At 44.4% G+C, this 16,454-nt stretch overlaps 1 protein-coding gene across 1 annotated transcript; it reads left to right on the top strand.

Moving 5' to 3' along the window:
• The first annotated feature begins 1,584 nt into the window (after nucleotides 1–1,584).
• Nucleotides 1,585–16,437, top strand: KLK9 (kallikrein related peptidase 9). Its single transcript, XM_072607735.1, has 5 exons — nucleotides 1,585–1,737; nucleotides 1,959–2,115; nucleotides 12,961–13,226; nucleotides 13,988–14,124; nucleotides 14,683–16,437. Exons 1-5 carry the CDS (start codon nucleotides 1,692–1,694, stop codon nucleotides 14,839–14,841), a joined length of 765 nt encoding a protein of 254 aa, XP_072463836.1. The 5' UTR covers nucleotides 1,585–1,691; the 3' UTR covers nucleotides 14,842–16,437.
• The last annotated feature ends 17 nt before the right edge of the window (nucleotides 16,438–16,454 follow it).

Below are 16,454 nucleotides of genomic sequence, written 5' to 3'. Positions count from 1 at the left end.
TTTCAGCAGCCAATCATATAGCAAAGTTGCACATTATTCATTGGGTATCATAGCCAGGCTCAGAATTAAGCAAGTGCAGAAAAATTTCCTCAGAAGGAAATAATATAATGGGGAAATTGAGTCGAGAGGATTCCGCCATAGCATTTTCAAAGTTATCCTTTCACCCTTCCAGGTACTGTAGCAGTTTTTAGACTTCACTCCTTTTGAATAGCAATTGGCATGGGCCTTTCTTTAGACATAAATTTGGTCTCCCAAAAGGGACCTTTTCTTTTGACAGTCACATCTCTTAGGTCTTGGGCACTCTGCCCCCATTGCTATAAAGCAAGAGTCAAAAGGGGAACCCTCTGTCCTCTCAAAAGGGACTCTCTTATGCCAGAGATCTGTTGAAAGATAATGGCCATCTACTGGATATGCTGAACTTAGCAATTTGGTATGGCCAGACCCTCAGACTGAACCAGAAGTTGTTTTCAAATCTTTAATTTGGGATACTCTGCTACCTTGTATCACAATATTCTTTTGTGTCCACATCAGACCCTCCTTGTTAGGATACAAGCACGTTGATTACAAGGGCTGGACCATTTTTTATCGGTACTTCTAGAATAAAACTTGGGATGCTGAACTAAGAACATGAGGGTGATGAGAAGAAGTAAAGATATGGGGGAGATGGAGGGAAATGGAAAGAAATGAAGACAGACAGAGATGAGGAGAGATAGGGAGAGAAGAGGAGATGTGAGGGGCTCTCTGCTCTCCTTTTTCCACTTGCTGTACACTCATCTAACTTAGGTAAGGAGGTGGTTGCCTTTGCTGGGGGAGTGGCTCACAAGTTTCCCAATCCTGGTTTGAAGCCAACAGGCTTTTGCCTCTAAGAACTTCTCCCAAGGCCTCAGGGACTAGGAAGGGAGTCTCAGTTTGCATATGTGCCTTCCTTCTCTCCTCCAAGTCCCCAGGTATATCTTTCTGTCTCTGTTTCCCTAGTCTTGATGCCTCTTCTCATTTTCTTGTCTTTCCTCCTCTCTTTCCTGCTTTCTGTGTCTTCAGGGAACTTCTATGACCCTAATTTTGTACATGTTATATCACCAGACCCTCCTACTGTCCTTGTGAGGTCACAGGTCATTCACATTCCATACAGGATAAACTTGCTGTTCCTGACTCAGCTTGGAGGGAGCCACTGACTACTTCCTACTCTTCCCCTTCCTTCTCTTTCTCAAGGGGAAGGAAAATCCACTCTAATCACCCCCCCCCCCCCACAAGGGTGGCAGGGATGGGAGATCAGGGTTCATCTTTGGGGAGCTCAGGGGTGTGACCCTGGCCCCTTCACATACATGCACACACCCAGGTCCCACCCCACAATGTGTCCAACTAGGCCAGCCTTCCAGTAAGCAGCCAGCTAATCCTGAATATTGTAGCCCCAGTCAGGGTTTGAGGCTAAGAAGTTGCTCCCTTTCAGCCCAGAGGTATGCTTCCCCCCTCCCCTCAGGCCCTGGGGCTCCCTCCTCTCAGGATAATTTCCCAACATGATTAATCATTGAAGGAGGAGGAAGAAGGGAGGGGATGGCCCCCAGCCAGTTCATAAAGCATCCAGCAAGAGGGCAGGACTAAGGGCCCAGGCATCTGGGGCCTCACGGCTGGTGTCCTTCATCCTTCTCACTCACATCACCTCTAGTGAGTTCTTCTTCCTGGAGCCTTGAACCATGAACTGGGGCATCTGGGTGTCACTGCTGATGCTCCTTTGGGCAGGTGAGGTTTCTTTTGCCTGCTGCCTGTATGCTTTTTTGTCTATGTCTTGTGTTTGTTTGGCTTATGTAACTGTCTGCTTGCCTGGAAATCTTTCTCCTCTCTGCCTTCCTGCCTCTCACTCTATGTGACTATCCATCTGTCAGTTTGCATGTTGTTCACCTACCTCCCCCAATACTAAGGAACTACCTGTCTGACCCTTGACCTGTCTTCTGTCTCCCTAGGGCAGGGTTGGACAGACACAAGGACCATTGGGGCAGAAGAATGCATCCCCAACTCTCAACCCTGGCAGGCTGGCCTCTTTTTCCTCACCCGTCTCTTCTGCGGGGCCACTCTGCTCAGTGACCGATGGCTACTCACAGCCGCCCACTGCCGCAAACCGTAAGTGGACCCAGGATCCTATTAAGCATGGAGGGAAGAAAAGGTGTTTGGGTAATTGCTAAAGTGGAACAGCCTCTGGAAACTCCAGAGGTCTTGGATTTTGAGAGGACTGATGTCAGAGAATCTGAGATCAAAGAAGCTAAGATATTTGGTGGCCAAAGATACAGGGAGTTAAAATTTGTGGTCCACAGATGTCCAAAGGTCCCATGGATAGATTTTAGAGAATCTATGTATTTGGATAAAAAAAAATTATCTCTATATTGCAAAACAACTGGCTTCCTGTGGAATTCTAGGTATTTCATTTTATGTATTTAAAAGTGACACTCTGAAAAGGGGTCCCTGGGCTTTCCCAGACTTCCTAAGGGGTCTGTGACACACAAGAAATGTCAAGAATATGAGGTAGGAGAGTCCATAGGGTTTGAAGAGGGTGGGAAGTTTTGCAGGTTTTTGAAGAGCTTGTAGACCTGGGAGGCTGACAGAATGATGCAATAGAAATTGTGGATTGGAAGGCAGACGACTGGGTGTTCAAACCTACTTCCCTGCTCTGTAACCTTGGCCAAGTCTGTTTACACTGTGTGGGCCTCAATTTTTTCAATTTTCAAATCAAAAGATGACTTCTAAGAGTGCCTTGTTCTTCATCTGGAGAGTTTAGGCAGGCCAGGGAGGGAGGGAGGCTGGGGGAAGCTTGAGAAGGTTGAGGAAGGCTCCTATCCTGAAGGAGTGTGAAGGCTGAGGAGGTCAGACAGGCTCATGATATAAGGAGCTCTGGACATCAGAAGGCTAGAGGGGTTGGCTGGATCTCAGGAGGTCAGAGATAAGGAGAGGCCATGGTAGATGGAAAATTGAGGAGGCTGAATCTGTGGAGGTTGAAAGCAGAGGGAACCAGAGAGGTTAGGAGCAGGAGATTCAAGGACCCTTGAAAGTCAGCAAGTCAAGGGATATGGGCAGATCAGGAAAACTCAGAGGCTAAGAAGGCTAACTGGGGGTAAGGGGAAGGCCATGAGGAAGGGGGAAAGGCATGGATGCTGAGGTGAGGAGTATGAAGAGGCTAGTCAGGTCAGAATCTGTAGAAGGTAGGGAGATGAATAGACTGAAGAGGCTGGGGTGAGGAGGGAGTCTAAGATGGGATTTTGGACATTTGACGAGGGAAGGGCATTTGAGCTGTCCAGAGAGGTAAGAGACTGGAGAAGTCAGGGAGACTAGGGAGACTAGGGCGGTGAGGGAAATCAGGCTATGAAGGCCTGGAGTTTTCAGGACCCCAGGAGTCCAGGAGCTTAAGTGGAACAAGGAGACGGGGGAGACGGAACACATTCAATGTGTTGAGAAGGCTGAGGGACAGGAGCCTCACTGTAAAGAGGCAGAAGAGACTGGAAGAACTGAGCGATATGGGAAGATCCAGGAAGTGTGTGTATGTGTGTGTGTGTGTGTGTGTGTGTGTGTGTGTGTGTGTGTGTGTGTGTGTGTATGTGTTTGTCCTTTCTTGCTGAAGAAGACCATGCCATCAGAGAAATAATGGCATCACTTGTACTTGACTTTGTTTTTGAGTAAGGGAAGACTGTACAGGTCACCAGCCTCACTTCTCCTCCAGATCCATCTGAATCCAGTGACCAGATATTCCTCAAGATGACTGGAGATGACCCAGGATGAGGCATTTGGGGTTAAATGACTTGCCCAAGGTCACACAGCTAGTGGGTGTCAAGTGTCTGAGATGAGATTTGAACTCAGGTCCTCCTGACTCCTGCACTGGTGCTCTATCCACTGCACCACCTAGTTGTCCTTCAGGAGGTGTAGGAAGCTGGTAAAAGCAAAAAGCCTGAGAAAATGTAGAGATCCAAGTGTGATGGTAGGGGAGGCTGAGCAGAAAGAAGAGGAGAAAAAGACAATGAGGGAAGGGGAAGAGCACCCTCTTGTAAGGCCCAGTGAACATGAAGGGGCTGTGGGGAGAGGAATAGAAAGGTCCTTCGGAGTTTTATGTAGAAGGCTCCAAAGGAATCCCATCATACATCTCCTCACTAGGGAGAGTCCCAGGCCCAGTTCTAAAGGTCCAAGCCTCTTTCCTAAGGGAAACTCAAAAGGATGGATAGAGAGGGATAGGGAGGATAGAGGTAAAAAGAGACAGAGAAAAGTCAAGAGATGGAGAGACAGACAGAGGGAGAGAGAGACAGGAGAGAGAGAGAGAGAGAGAGAGAGAGAGAGAGAGAGAGAGAGAGAGAGAGAGAGAGAGAGAGAGAACACAGAATGATGGACAGAGACAAAAATACAGGTAGCAACATGGAAAAGAGACAGAAAAATGCACAAAGAAGATAGACCAACCAGAACCGCAATGCATAAAGAGGGATGATTCCCTCCCTCTATTTTCCCAGTCCTCGTTGTGGCATTAGCCTTTAGCTCACTGGATTCACTAGAGATTTAAGTAACAAAGTTGGGTGGGACTGGTGGACAGGAGGACCCCTGGTGTTTCCCAGCCACTGTGGGTTATTGAGGAAGGACAAAAAAGTGGGCTGACAGGATCAATTGAAGAAATTGAGGATTATCCCAGAGAAGAGAAGACTGGGGCAGGCGGAAGGGAAGGGCTAGGTTGATAAGAGTCTCCAGGTCTTTGAGGGTCTGGCCAAAGGAACAAGGATAAGTGTTGGTTACTTGGCCATAGAGGACATAATCAGGAGCATGGTGGTCATAGGGAAAGGAAGATTTCCTATGGGTGGAAGGAAGAATTCCTCATCCAATTAGAGTCTTCCAAAGTGGAATTGACTGTCTCAGGAAGTACTATTGGAAGTCTTTATGTGGAGCCTGGATGACCATTTATCGGGTCTGTTGTATAGGCAGTTTCTGTATCTTAGTGTCTTGGGCTAGACCATCCCTGATGTCCCTTTAGGCTCAGAAATTATGTTACTGATGCAAGAGTTTTAGGTTAGACTCTAGGAAGTCCTGGATGTTGAAGATTATCTGAGGGGGGTGAGTGGCACCACCAGAGCTGGGGACTTTCCACACTCCCCTCTATGGGGCACTCCCTTCTGAAGTCACCAGACCTGTTGGAGATAGGGTAATTATTTCTGGTAGGTGGGTCCCTTCCAACCCACACATTCCCTACGTCTAGAATGAGGTGGGGAAGGCCAAGGTTATATATCATAGAGAGGAGACAAGGTTGAACAAAAGCCCACAAAAAAGGAAAGCAGGTTGGAGGATCTGGGAAAACAGAGATCAAGAAAGATAGAAGCAAAAAGATAGAAGAAAAAGAGCTGGATTAAAGGAGATGGAGAGATGGAGAGCCAGAGGCAAATAGAGATGTAGACAGGGAGACAGATGGAGAGAGAGAGAAAAATAGAGGGTAAGCCAGAGAGATAAGGCAGAAACAGACAGAAGATAGAGACAGAAAGATAAAGAAATTGAGATGAGGGCAGAAATAGAAGTATAGAGACAGAAAAGAGAACAGACAGAAAAGAGAACAGACACACAGACAGAAAAGAAAGGATATGGACCAGAAACAGAGACAGAGGAGATAGAAAAGGGAAGGGCATGGAGAGAGACTCACACAAAGCTGGAGAGAGTTTAGAGAAACGAAGATTAAGGAAAAACATTAAGGGAAGACAGCTGAAGCATCGTTAGGGAAAAGTGGTTGAACTTTTTCTGCTTGTTCCCAGGGGTCTGAGAGGCACCTTCCCTGATCCAATTTTTTTTTCTCCCTGCTTGGTTCCAGAATCTCTGCCTACACTTGCTGCTTTTGCTTCTTTCTTCCAGAAAGGAGACAAAAGCATATCTCAGGCTTCCTTCTCCCAGAGCACTGGGAGAGAAATGGTGGAAGGGGAGATATCAACTCTGTAGAAGGAAGACTCTTCCATTATAGCTTCCATATCCAGAAGGGCAGACCAGGGATTCAGAAAGCCAGAGAATGTGGGAAGGGAAACTTAAGGACCATTTACTCCAAACCTCTTATTTTAGAGATGAGGGAACTGGGATTCACTGTGAGGTCACACAGGTAGCAAGTGGAATAGACAATAATGCCCTGGGCTCAACAGAGGCTGCATGACTGGTTGACAAAGACACTGACATACTGCCCTGTAAGACTGTGGTCTCAGGAAAGAACATTGGATTTGAGCCTGAGAACCTGAGTTCAAGTCACACCTTCACAATTTACCACCTGTATGACCCCATGTTCAAGTCATTTCCCAACTTGAGGCCTTGGCACCCTCATCTGTAAACTGAAAGGAAGTATGCTTTCTAAGCCCCTCTGTGGTTCTAAATAAGATTCTGAGACTGTATGATAGCCTTGTTAAAGAGGCAATATGGACCTGAGAGAGATCTGAGTTCAAATCCTGCCTCTCAAAGCCTCAGTTTCTCCATTTTCAAAATAAGAGAACATATCTCTAGTCTACTTCTCAGGGTTGTTGTGAATATTGAATGAGATAATGTACGTAAATGTTGAAGTGCCAGGTATATTATTAACACATAATTATAATATAATAATGACATATAACATAATTAATAACTATTATGGTTGTTAAACTCATTCTAATATTTTCCATTATTACTGTTATTTTTATTATCATCAAACTCACAGAAACTCAGAGTTGGAAAGGACCTCAGAGGACATCTGGTCTAATTTATCCCTGAACAGGGAACCCATTTACAAAATTGCTGATAAATAGTTATCCAATCTTTACTTGAGATACACCAGGGAGACCAGCCTCCTACAGAAGCCCTGCTGTCTTTGAGATAACCTAACTCATTGGGAGATATTTGCTTATATCAAGCCTAAATCTGCCTTCACATCCCCACCCCCATTCAGCTTATCCCTACTACTCCAAGTTGTTTCCACTGGGGCCAGTCAGAAGAAAGTAAAGCCCCCTTCTGTACAATAGCCCTTTAAATACTAGAACAACTCTACACTCTGCCCTAAATCTTTTCTTCTCTAGGATCCCAGTTCTTTCAACCTGTCATCATATGTCATGGACTCGAGGTCCTTCCCAAACTTGGTTAACCTTCTCTGGATACTCTCTAGTATATCAGTTGCCTTCCTAAAGCATGGCTCTTAGATTTGAATATAACCCTCCTGAAATGCTACCAAGAGAAGAAAAATGGGATGAAAAGAACCTTACACTTGGAATTGGGACTGAGTCTCTAGCCCTAGCAAAGCCACTTAATGATTGAATGACCTCCAGCAACCTTAGGTGAATTTTTTTCTCACCTTTGCACCTCTGTGAAGTAAAGATGACCTCTAAGTTCTCTTCTAAATTTATTATTTTTACTTTGTTAAACTTTATTTATTGCAATTTAATATTTTATTTCCCCCAATTACATTTGAAAACAATTTTCAACATTCATTTTTAAAAATGAGTTCCAAATTCTCTCCCTCCCTCCACACTCTCCTCATCGAGAAGGCAAGCAATTTGATGTGGGTTATACATGTATAATCATGCCAAACATATTTACATATTAGTCATGTTGAAAAAGAAAGCATAGATGAAAATAAGAACCCAAGATAAACAAAGTAAAAAAATATGTTTCAGTCTGTATTCAGATACCATCGGTTCTTTGTATTGCTTAGAATAGCTAAGCCATTCACAGTTGATCATTGTACAATATTGCTGTTATGTGCAATGTTCTCCTGGTTCTACTCATTTCACTTTTTACCAGTTCATGTAAGTCTCTCCAGTCTCTTCCCTTTAGAATAAAAATAGATCTCTACATACAATTGAGAGTGTATTTATTCCCTCTTTGAGCCAATTCCAATGAGAATAAGATTCAAGCATTCCCCAACTCCCCCATCTTCCTCTCCACTGCAAAATTCTTTCTTGCCTCTTTTACAACAGATGATTTACCCCATTCTATCTCTCCCTTTCCCTTTCTCCCAGTGCATTCCTCTTTCTCACCCTTTAATTTTGTTTTAAAGATATCATTCCATCATATTCACCTCACACCTATGCTCTTTGTCTATATATACTCCTAACTGCTTTAATAATGAGGAAGTTCTTATACAAGTATCATCTTCCCATGTAGGAATATAAACAATTTAACCTTATTAAGTCCCTTCTGATTCCCCTTACCTGTTTACAGTTTTATGCTTCTCTTGAGTCTTATATTTGGAAGTCAAATTTTCTATTCAGCTCTGGTCTTTTCATTAGGAATGCTGAAAGTTCTTTATTCTATTGAATGTCCATTTCTTTTTCCTCTGAAGAATTATACTCAGTTTTTCTTGGGTAGGTGATTCTTGGTTTTAATCCTAACTCCTTTGCCCTCCGGAATGTCATATTCCAAACTCCCTGATTCTTTAATGGTAGAAGCTGCTAAATCTTGTGTTATCTTGACTGTGGCTCCACAGTACTTCAATTGTTTCTTTCTGGCTGCTTGCAATAGTTTCTCCTTAAGCTGGGAGCTCTAGAATTTGGATATAATATTCTTGGGAGTTTTTATTTTGGGATCTCTTTCAGAAGGTGATCAATGGATTCTTTCAATTTCTATTTTATTCTCTAATTCTAAAATATCAGGGTCGTTGCCCTCTATAATTTCTTGAAAGATGATGTCTAGGGTCTCTTTCTGATCATGACTTTCAGAAAGTCAAATAATTTTTAAAATTGTCTCTGCTGGATCTGTTTTCTAGGTTAGTTGTTTTTCTAATAAGATATTTTACATTGTTTTCTATTTGTTCATTCTTTTGGTTTGGTTTTGTTTCTTGATGTCTCATACAGGCATTAGCTTCCACTTGCTCAATTTTAATATTTAAGGAATTATTCAGTGAGGTTTTGTGCCTCTTTTTGCATTTGACCTATTCTATTTTTTTAAGGAGTTCTTTTCTTCAGTGAATTTTTGTATATCTTTTTCCATTTGATCAATTCTAATTTTCAAGGTATTCTTCTCCTCATTGGACATTTGTATCTCTTTTGCCATTTGGTCTAGTCTGTTTTTCAAAATGTTATTTTCTTTAGTGCCGTTTTGTGTCTCCTTTACCAAGGTGTTGCCTCTTTTTTCATGATGTTCTTGCATTACTCTCATTTCTCTTCCCAATTTTTCCTCTATTTCTCTTACTTCATTTTAAAAATTCTTTTGGAGCTCTTCCATGGCCTGAGACAATTTCAGATTTTTCTTGGAGGTTTTAGATGTAGGAATTTTGATTTTGCGATCTTCTTCTGAGTGTGTTTTGATCTTGTCACCATAGTAGCTTTCTACAGTCAGAATTTCTTTCTGTTGTTTGCTCATTATCCCAGCCTATTTCTTAACTTTTAACTCTGATAAAACGGGGATCTGCTTCCAGGGTGAAGGGCACACTGTCCCAAGGTTCACTTTTCTTTTTTTTGTGAAGCTGTTTTCAGAGATACTACTAGAGACGTAAGTTTTCAGTTCTTCCAAGGTGGTATGATCTAATGAGAGGTGTTTACTACTCTCTTGACCTGTGCTCTGTTCTGTGAGTGACCGCAAGCTCTCTTTTCATCCCTGGAACTGTGATGAGGGTCTCTGTTCCACTGCTGCCACAAGCTCTCATGTGCTAGTGCTCTTCCTTGCCCTGAGGCTGTCACTCAGGACTGCTACCTGGATCTTAGTATGGGTAAAATGACAGAGTTGTGCCCCTAGTACCAACAAAATGATCCTTGTCATCTCCTTCTGATTAATTATTCAACCCCCTTACTGTCTACAAGCTGAGAGCTCCAGAAGCCTTCATTGCTACTATTCATTCAGTGGCTCTCAAGACCTGTTCCTGGTTTGCTGGATCTGGGTTTCACTTGGCATGGCCTGCGTTGGACTGTGCTCCACTCTCACCCCATGCAAGTGACCTTTCCTAGCAAACGTTTAAGTTATCTTGAACTGGAAAATTGTTTCACCCCATCATTTTGTGGGTTTTGCTACTCCAGGATTTATTTTTAGGGTGTTATTTAAAGGACTTTGGAGGGCTTTTGGGGAGAGTTCAGGTGAGGCCCTGCCTTCTCTCCACCATCTTTGCTCTGCCCCTCTAAGGTTCATTCTGGTTATGATACCCCATAATTCAGTGATTCCACATGTTCCAACCTTTGACTTACTTTACTGTTCCCTACTGAATTGGAAGCCCCAGAATTAGAGTCAGAGACTCAGAGAGTCTGTGGAGGATTTTTCAACACTCATACAGTAGCTGAGACACTCTCTCCTCCCTGTGCCTCCCATTTCACAGAAAGGGAAGCAAAGGTCTTTGTATAAAGTCACATGGTATTTAGCTCCTTCAAGCTATCATTCCAATGGATTAAATGGAGGAAAACACAGAGGAAGAACTGACTGAAAGTCAGGGGAATGATAGGGAATAGTATAAGCAGGGCCTAAAGGGTTTGAGGACTGGGAGGGCAAGATTGTTTAGAGGACTAGGGAGCTGAGAAATATGGGAGCTGAGGTTTAAAGCCAGATTTCTGGGGATACTATCTCTTTATCAAGGTAAACCTCTCTACCTGCATAAGTGAATCCATTCCATTTTAATTTTAATAACAGGTTGCTCCTCTATTATCCCTACCCTTTCATATATTATCCATTTCTCCCTATCTCCTGGCTGCTTCCCTATTATCTGCAAACATACACAGATCTCCCCCATATTCAAAAAACTCTCACTTGGTCCATCCACCCCCACTATCATCCCATATCTCATCTCTTTTGTGTCTGAACTCCTTGGGAGAGCTGTCTGTAATTACTACCTTTGCTTCCTTGCTTCTCTTTTTAATTTCCTATTGACTGACTTTTGACTTCATCGTTTAACTGAAATGATTCTATCCAAAGGTGCCAATGATCTCTTACCTGCCAAATCTGATGACTCTTTTTCAGTCCTCACCTTTCCTGACCTCTCTACAGCCTTTAACAATGTTCATTCTTCCATTTTTTCCCCAGATAACCCTTTTTTCTCTAGTTGCTATGACACTACCCTATTCCAGCTCTCCCCCTACGTCTCTGATCACTCCTAAATCTCCTTTGCCAACCCCTTGTCAAGGTCACTCTTGATGAAGGTGGACTTCTCCCATGGCTCTCTCCTGGGCCCTCTTCTCTTATCCTGTAGTTTTTCATTTGGTGAGCCCATCAGCTTCCATTATTTCAGTTATTATCTTTATACTGATGATTCCCAGATCTTTTCCTTCAGCCTTAATCTTTCTTCTAACCTGCAGGCTCTCATTTCCAACTACGTATCAGACATTTCAGTCAATATCCAGAAATTTCTTAAACTCAGCATAGTCTGAACTTATCTTTTCCCCCAAATTCTTCCTCTTCCTAGCTTCCCTATTACCCACCTCTCTCTGTGTTCTATTTTTATATGTGACCCACCCCTGTCTTTATCCCATGATCCTTCCCTGACACCATTCCCATCTCCATCTTCATCCTCTATTTGTCCTTTCACCTTTCCATCTTTCTCTCCATCTCCTAGTCTTCCAGACTAGAGTTCTCTATCAAGGCTGGAGATACCCCCACCCCAGCCCCTGCCAGGGTATCTCAGGCTGAGGGCAAAACTACCTTTCAGTCACCCAGGCTTGCAACGTCATACACATATCCATTCTGTTGACAAATCCTGTTGATTTTATCTTTACAACATCTCTAATATGCCTCCTGTCCCGTGACATGCTAACACCTTGGTGCAAGCCCCATCACCTCATGACTGGACTTTGCAGCAACTTGATGGTTAGTCCCCATTCTTCAAATCTCTCCACATTCCAGTTCATCCTCCCTTCAGCTGTCAAATTAATCTCCCTAAATTGCAGATCTGACCGCCTCCACCCTTCCACTCATTTAATAAACTCCATAAGTGGGGCTTCCTATTACCTCCAAGATCAAATATAAAAAGTTTTGCCTCCATCCTTCAATTATTCTTATATCTTATGTTTCTCCACATATTGTGGATAGAGTGTGAGTACTAGAGTCAGGAAGACCTGAGTTCAAATCTGACCTCAGACACTTACTAGACCCTGGGCAAATTACTTAAGCATGCTTGTCTCATAACCTCATCTGGATGCTTTTCTTGGCAAAGATACTGAAGTGGTTTGCCAGTTTCTTTGCCAGCTCATTTTGCAGATGAAGAAACTGAAGCAAACAGGGTTAAATGATTTGCTCAGGGTTACAGTTAATATGTATCTAAGGCCAGATTTGAACTTATGAAGATGAGTCTCCCTCACTCCAGACCCAAGACTTTATACACTGTGCCATCTAGCTGTCCAGAGGGAGTATGGTACTGGTCTAAAACTACAAGTCTCATTCTTTGTTTCTATGGGGAAATAGAAGCCTAGAGGGGATAAATGACTTATCCACAGTCACATGGAACCTGTAACTCTCCTCATGGAACCAAATAGTACAGTGGAAACCCAGAGAAGGCAAATAATATATTGATAAGCCATGTATCCCATTCTAGAACTGGGAGTCAGGGACTCCAGCTCTGCTGACATTTATCTTCCATCCTGCTTGGTGAGAAAATCAATCAGAACTACTGAGAGAAACACAGAAGCCAGCTTGTTTCTCTAACCCCAACCACTGACTCCCACCCCAATGGGGGATTAAATTTCCTCACCCAGCAAATGATGGGGGGGTGGTACTTAGTGATCTCTGAGCATCCTTTCAGTATTGATGTTATAAATTTCTGATTCACCAGAGCTCATGAGTGGAAATCTAGAGAGGATGGGTGTTCCAAGTCATATAACATCAGTGATTCATTAGGGGGGACCCACAGAAAGTATGTGAGTTGTTCAAGGTCACACGTAGCTCTTTGAAAAGTCTGGAGGCTATGAGAGGGTGTGGCTTCTTTAAGATCACACCAGACTGGTGATAGACAGAAGTAGAATGCCGAAGCCCAGAGAGGGCTAGATGTTTATCTGGGCTCCTACAGTGGCCCCCTCCCACCACACTCCCTTTTCCCCATAGGTACCTGTGGGTGCGGCTTGGAGAACATCACTTGTGGCAGTGGGAAGGTCCAGAGCAGCTATTCCGGGTCACTGATTTTTTCCCCCACCCAGACTTCAACAGTGACCTAACAGCCCATGATCACAACCACGATCTCATGTTGATCCGCCTGAAGAGACCAGCCAGGTTGAATTCAGCTGTGCAGCCCCTCAACATAAGCAATAATTGTGTCAAACCTGGCACCACTTGTCTGATCTCTGGCTGGGGAGCCATTTCCAGTCCTGATGGTGGGTCTTGGTCTGGGGTGGCATTGGGATACAGAGGAGGATGGAGATGAATATGGAAAAGATAGAAGATAAGGAGAGGTGGATGGGATTAAGGTGGCAGGGACAGATTTGGATCAGGTTGAGGAAAGGGAGGGAGAGAGAGAGAGATAAAGATAGATATGGAGAGGAGAATGAGGATGGAGATGGAAATGAGATAGAAGGTAAAAAATGGGAGGAAATATAAGAGATTGGTGGGGATGAGGGGGAGGCATGAGGAGGGTATGCAACTGGGGCATAAAGATAAAGGAGGAAGAAAGGGATGAGGATGCATTTGGAAACAGGATTGGTGATAGAGACAAGATGGAGAAGAGATAAAGAGAGGGTGAAGACAGGGGTAGGGATAGGATTAGAGATGGAAATGGAGAGAGAATTGGAGGTAAATATGAAAGATGGAGAAAAGGGATTTGCTGATGGGACTGGAGTTGGGAGTAAAGATTAAGGACAGAGATAAGGATGGGGATGGGAGTGTGTGGATTTAGAGGTAAAGACAGAATGGAAATGTACTTGGGGCTCGACTTGGAAATGGCAGTTGTTTGAGGTTCAGGATGGGGATGGAGATGGGTTTCGGAGCAGAGCTGGCTATGGGGCTGGAGTTGCTGATGGAGGAGATACTGGGAATGTCTGAGGGCCAGTGAAGCCCTACAAGGCAGAGAAGAGTTGGTGGTGCCCTCTTGTGTTCTGCTTGCCTCTCTGGTGAGGCTATTTCCCTGTCCTCCCAACAGTTGAATACCCGCTCACGCTTCAGTGCGCCAATATCAGCGTTCTGGAGCCCCGCCTGTGCCACAGAGCCTACCCTGGTCGAATTTCTTCAAACATGCTTTGTGCTGGCATCTGGGAAGGTGGCCGAGGCTCCTGCCAGGTGAGACCTGGAGCCTTGGTCTCTAAAAGGATCAGGAGACTGTGATCTGAAGGAGGATGGGATCGGGATCAGGACCCTGGGTCCCCTTGGGGGATAGGAGTTATGAGAGCAGGACTTGGATTCCTCAAGGAGGCAGGGGATGGGGGATCGGGATGCCCAGGTCCCTGAGCGGAGTAAGAGCTAGAGGATCAGGATGCCTGGGTCACTGAGGGGCAGGTCTGTGGGATCAGAACCCCTGGGTTTCTGAGAATTTTAAGAGCTAGGGAGGAGCTCGCATCCTTGAGAGGATGCGGAGCAAGGGGTTCCCAGTGCTGAGAGACGGTCGGCGTTGGGGAAATAGGCATTTAGGTTAGGCTGCGGGGGCCCAGGTTGGGTGGGTGGTGGACTCTGCAAAGCACATCAGACTCATGTTTTGTATTTCTCTCGGTTTACTCCTTTCCTTCTGTCTTTGCTCTTCTAACCCCATGTGGTCATCTCCCTCTCCTTTCTCCTCTCACCTCTTTCGTGCCTTATACTTTTTTCTCTCTGTGCCTCCTTTCTCTCACCCTCGGGATACAGGGAGACTCCGGAGGCCCCCTGGTCTGTAACGGTGCCCTAGCGGGCGTGGTGTCGGGGGGATCCGAGCCTTGCTCCAAACCCAAACGACCAGCAGTCTACACCAGCGTCTGCCGCTACCGGGACTGGATCTACAAGACCATCAAGGAGAACTCCACGTGATTGGATCCCTCTAAGCCCCTTCCACTTTCCCTACCCACCCTCCCCGGGTTTGGCCTTCACTGGGGACTCCCCTTTCGTGATACCGCCCACCGTGGAAATGCCTCCCGTGACGTCAGCAACCATGGCTCTGCCTTCTGTTTTTGACCCCACTCCTACCCGTTCCAGCCTCGGAGTCCAGACCCTCCACCTGGTCCCTCCCCTTTGAGAGCCCTACCTACTGACAAATGGTATCCTCTGGGACTATCCCCTTGGGACTCCAAGGGCGAACTTGGGGACTCCATAGGACACTAACCCTAATAGACTTGTCCATCCATTTCTTCATTCTGATATTAATCTTGTGGGGAGGGGAAAGAAGAGGGGAGGTCTCAATCTCACAGCTACAAAGCTCTTGAGTGGGTCTGTCTTCCAACCCCAACCTAAAGAGGATCAAGAGGTCATCCAACCTGTCTGCTGAGGACCTCTAGGAAGGAGAAACACCTGAACTTTCGGGGTGGTCTATTCCACTTTGGGGCAGCTCTCTTTTTCCTGATATCAAGCCTAAATGGGCCTCTTTGCCCTTTCTGTGGGTTGCTCCTGGTCCTTTCCTCTAGGGTAAAGAGAAAAATATATATTCCTTTTCCATATGACAGCCTCTCCAAATCTTGAAGACAGCTAGCATCTCCTACCACTTCCACGAGTCTTTCCTTCCCAAGGCTGAATATTCCCAGTTTCTCCCATCCCTCCTGATGTAACAAGAACTCAAGGCCCTCTTCCATCTTGGACACCCTCCTCTGGATTACCTTCAGTTCATGTTCTTCCTAAAATGTGGGCCACAGAAGAGAGCACAGAACTCCAAATTACCTGGACCATCACTTCCCTTCTCCTGGACACTACATTTTTCAAAGTATAGTGGAGAGATTCTTCAAATCTCCACCCAGCACCTGTCACAGGGGGTGCCATTTAAATAAATACTTGTTGAGTTTAATTGAATGTGACCTAAGATTGCATTAGCTGTTTTTGGCTGCCTCATTATCCTGTTGACTCATAGTGAGTTTGTGGTTCACAGAACTTGTAGGTCTTTCGAAAACTGTTGATTACCTGGTCACACCTTACCCTGTCTTGCACTTACGAAGTAGATTTCTTTTGTTATTTTTGTTTATTTTTTCCCACTTAATAGTATTTTATTTTTTTCCAATTCCATGTAAAGATAGTCTTCAACATTCCCTTTTATAAGATTTTGAGTTCCAAATTTTTTCTCCCTCCCCTTCTCCAAGATGGCATGCAATCTGATATGAGCTATGCATGCACAATCATATTAAACATATTTCCACATTAGTCATACTGTGAAAGAAGAACCAAATCAAAAGGGAAAAACCACAAGAAAGAAAACAACAACAACCACCACAAAAAAGAGAAAATAATATGCTTTGATCTGCATTCAGACTCCATAGCTCTTTCTCTGGACTTGGATAGCATTTTCCAACATGATCTTTTGGAATTGTCTTAGATCCTTGGATTTCTGAGAAGAGATGTCTATCAAAGGTGGTCATTGCACAATATGGCTGATATTGTGTAAAATGTTCTCCTGGTTCTGCTCAATAAAGTAGATTTCTTGAACTGGAAGTGTCAGACTT

The sequence above is a fragment of the Notamacropus eugenii genome, chromosome 5, assembly GCF_028372415.1.
Source record: "Notamacropus eugenii isolate mMacEug1 chromosome 5, mMacEug1.pri_v2, whole genome shotgun sequence".
Taxonomy (NCBI): Eukaryota; Metazoa; Chordata; class Mammalia; order Diprotodontia; family Macropodidae; genus Notamacropus; species Notamacropus eugenii.
Note: the sequence above shows the minus strand (reverse complement) of the source record. Positions and strands in the feature narration are given on the sequence as shown.

Excerpts from the sequence above, each read along its gene's own strand:
- KLK9 (XM_072607735.1), top strand. The coding sequence starts at position 1,692 with ATGAACTGGGGCATCTGGGTGTCACTGCTGATGCTCCTTTGGGCAG. Across the intron at positions 1,738-1,958 it reads GCTGATGCTCCTTTGGGCAG|GGCAGGGTTGGACAGACACA; the intron begins GTGAGGTTTCTT and ends CTGTCTCCCTAG. Across the intron at positions 13,227-13,987 it reads AGCCATTTCCAGTCCTGATG|TTGAATACCCGCTCACGCTT; the intron begins GTGGGTCTTGGT and ends TCCTCCCAACAG.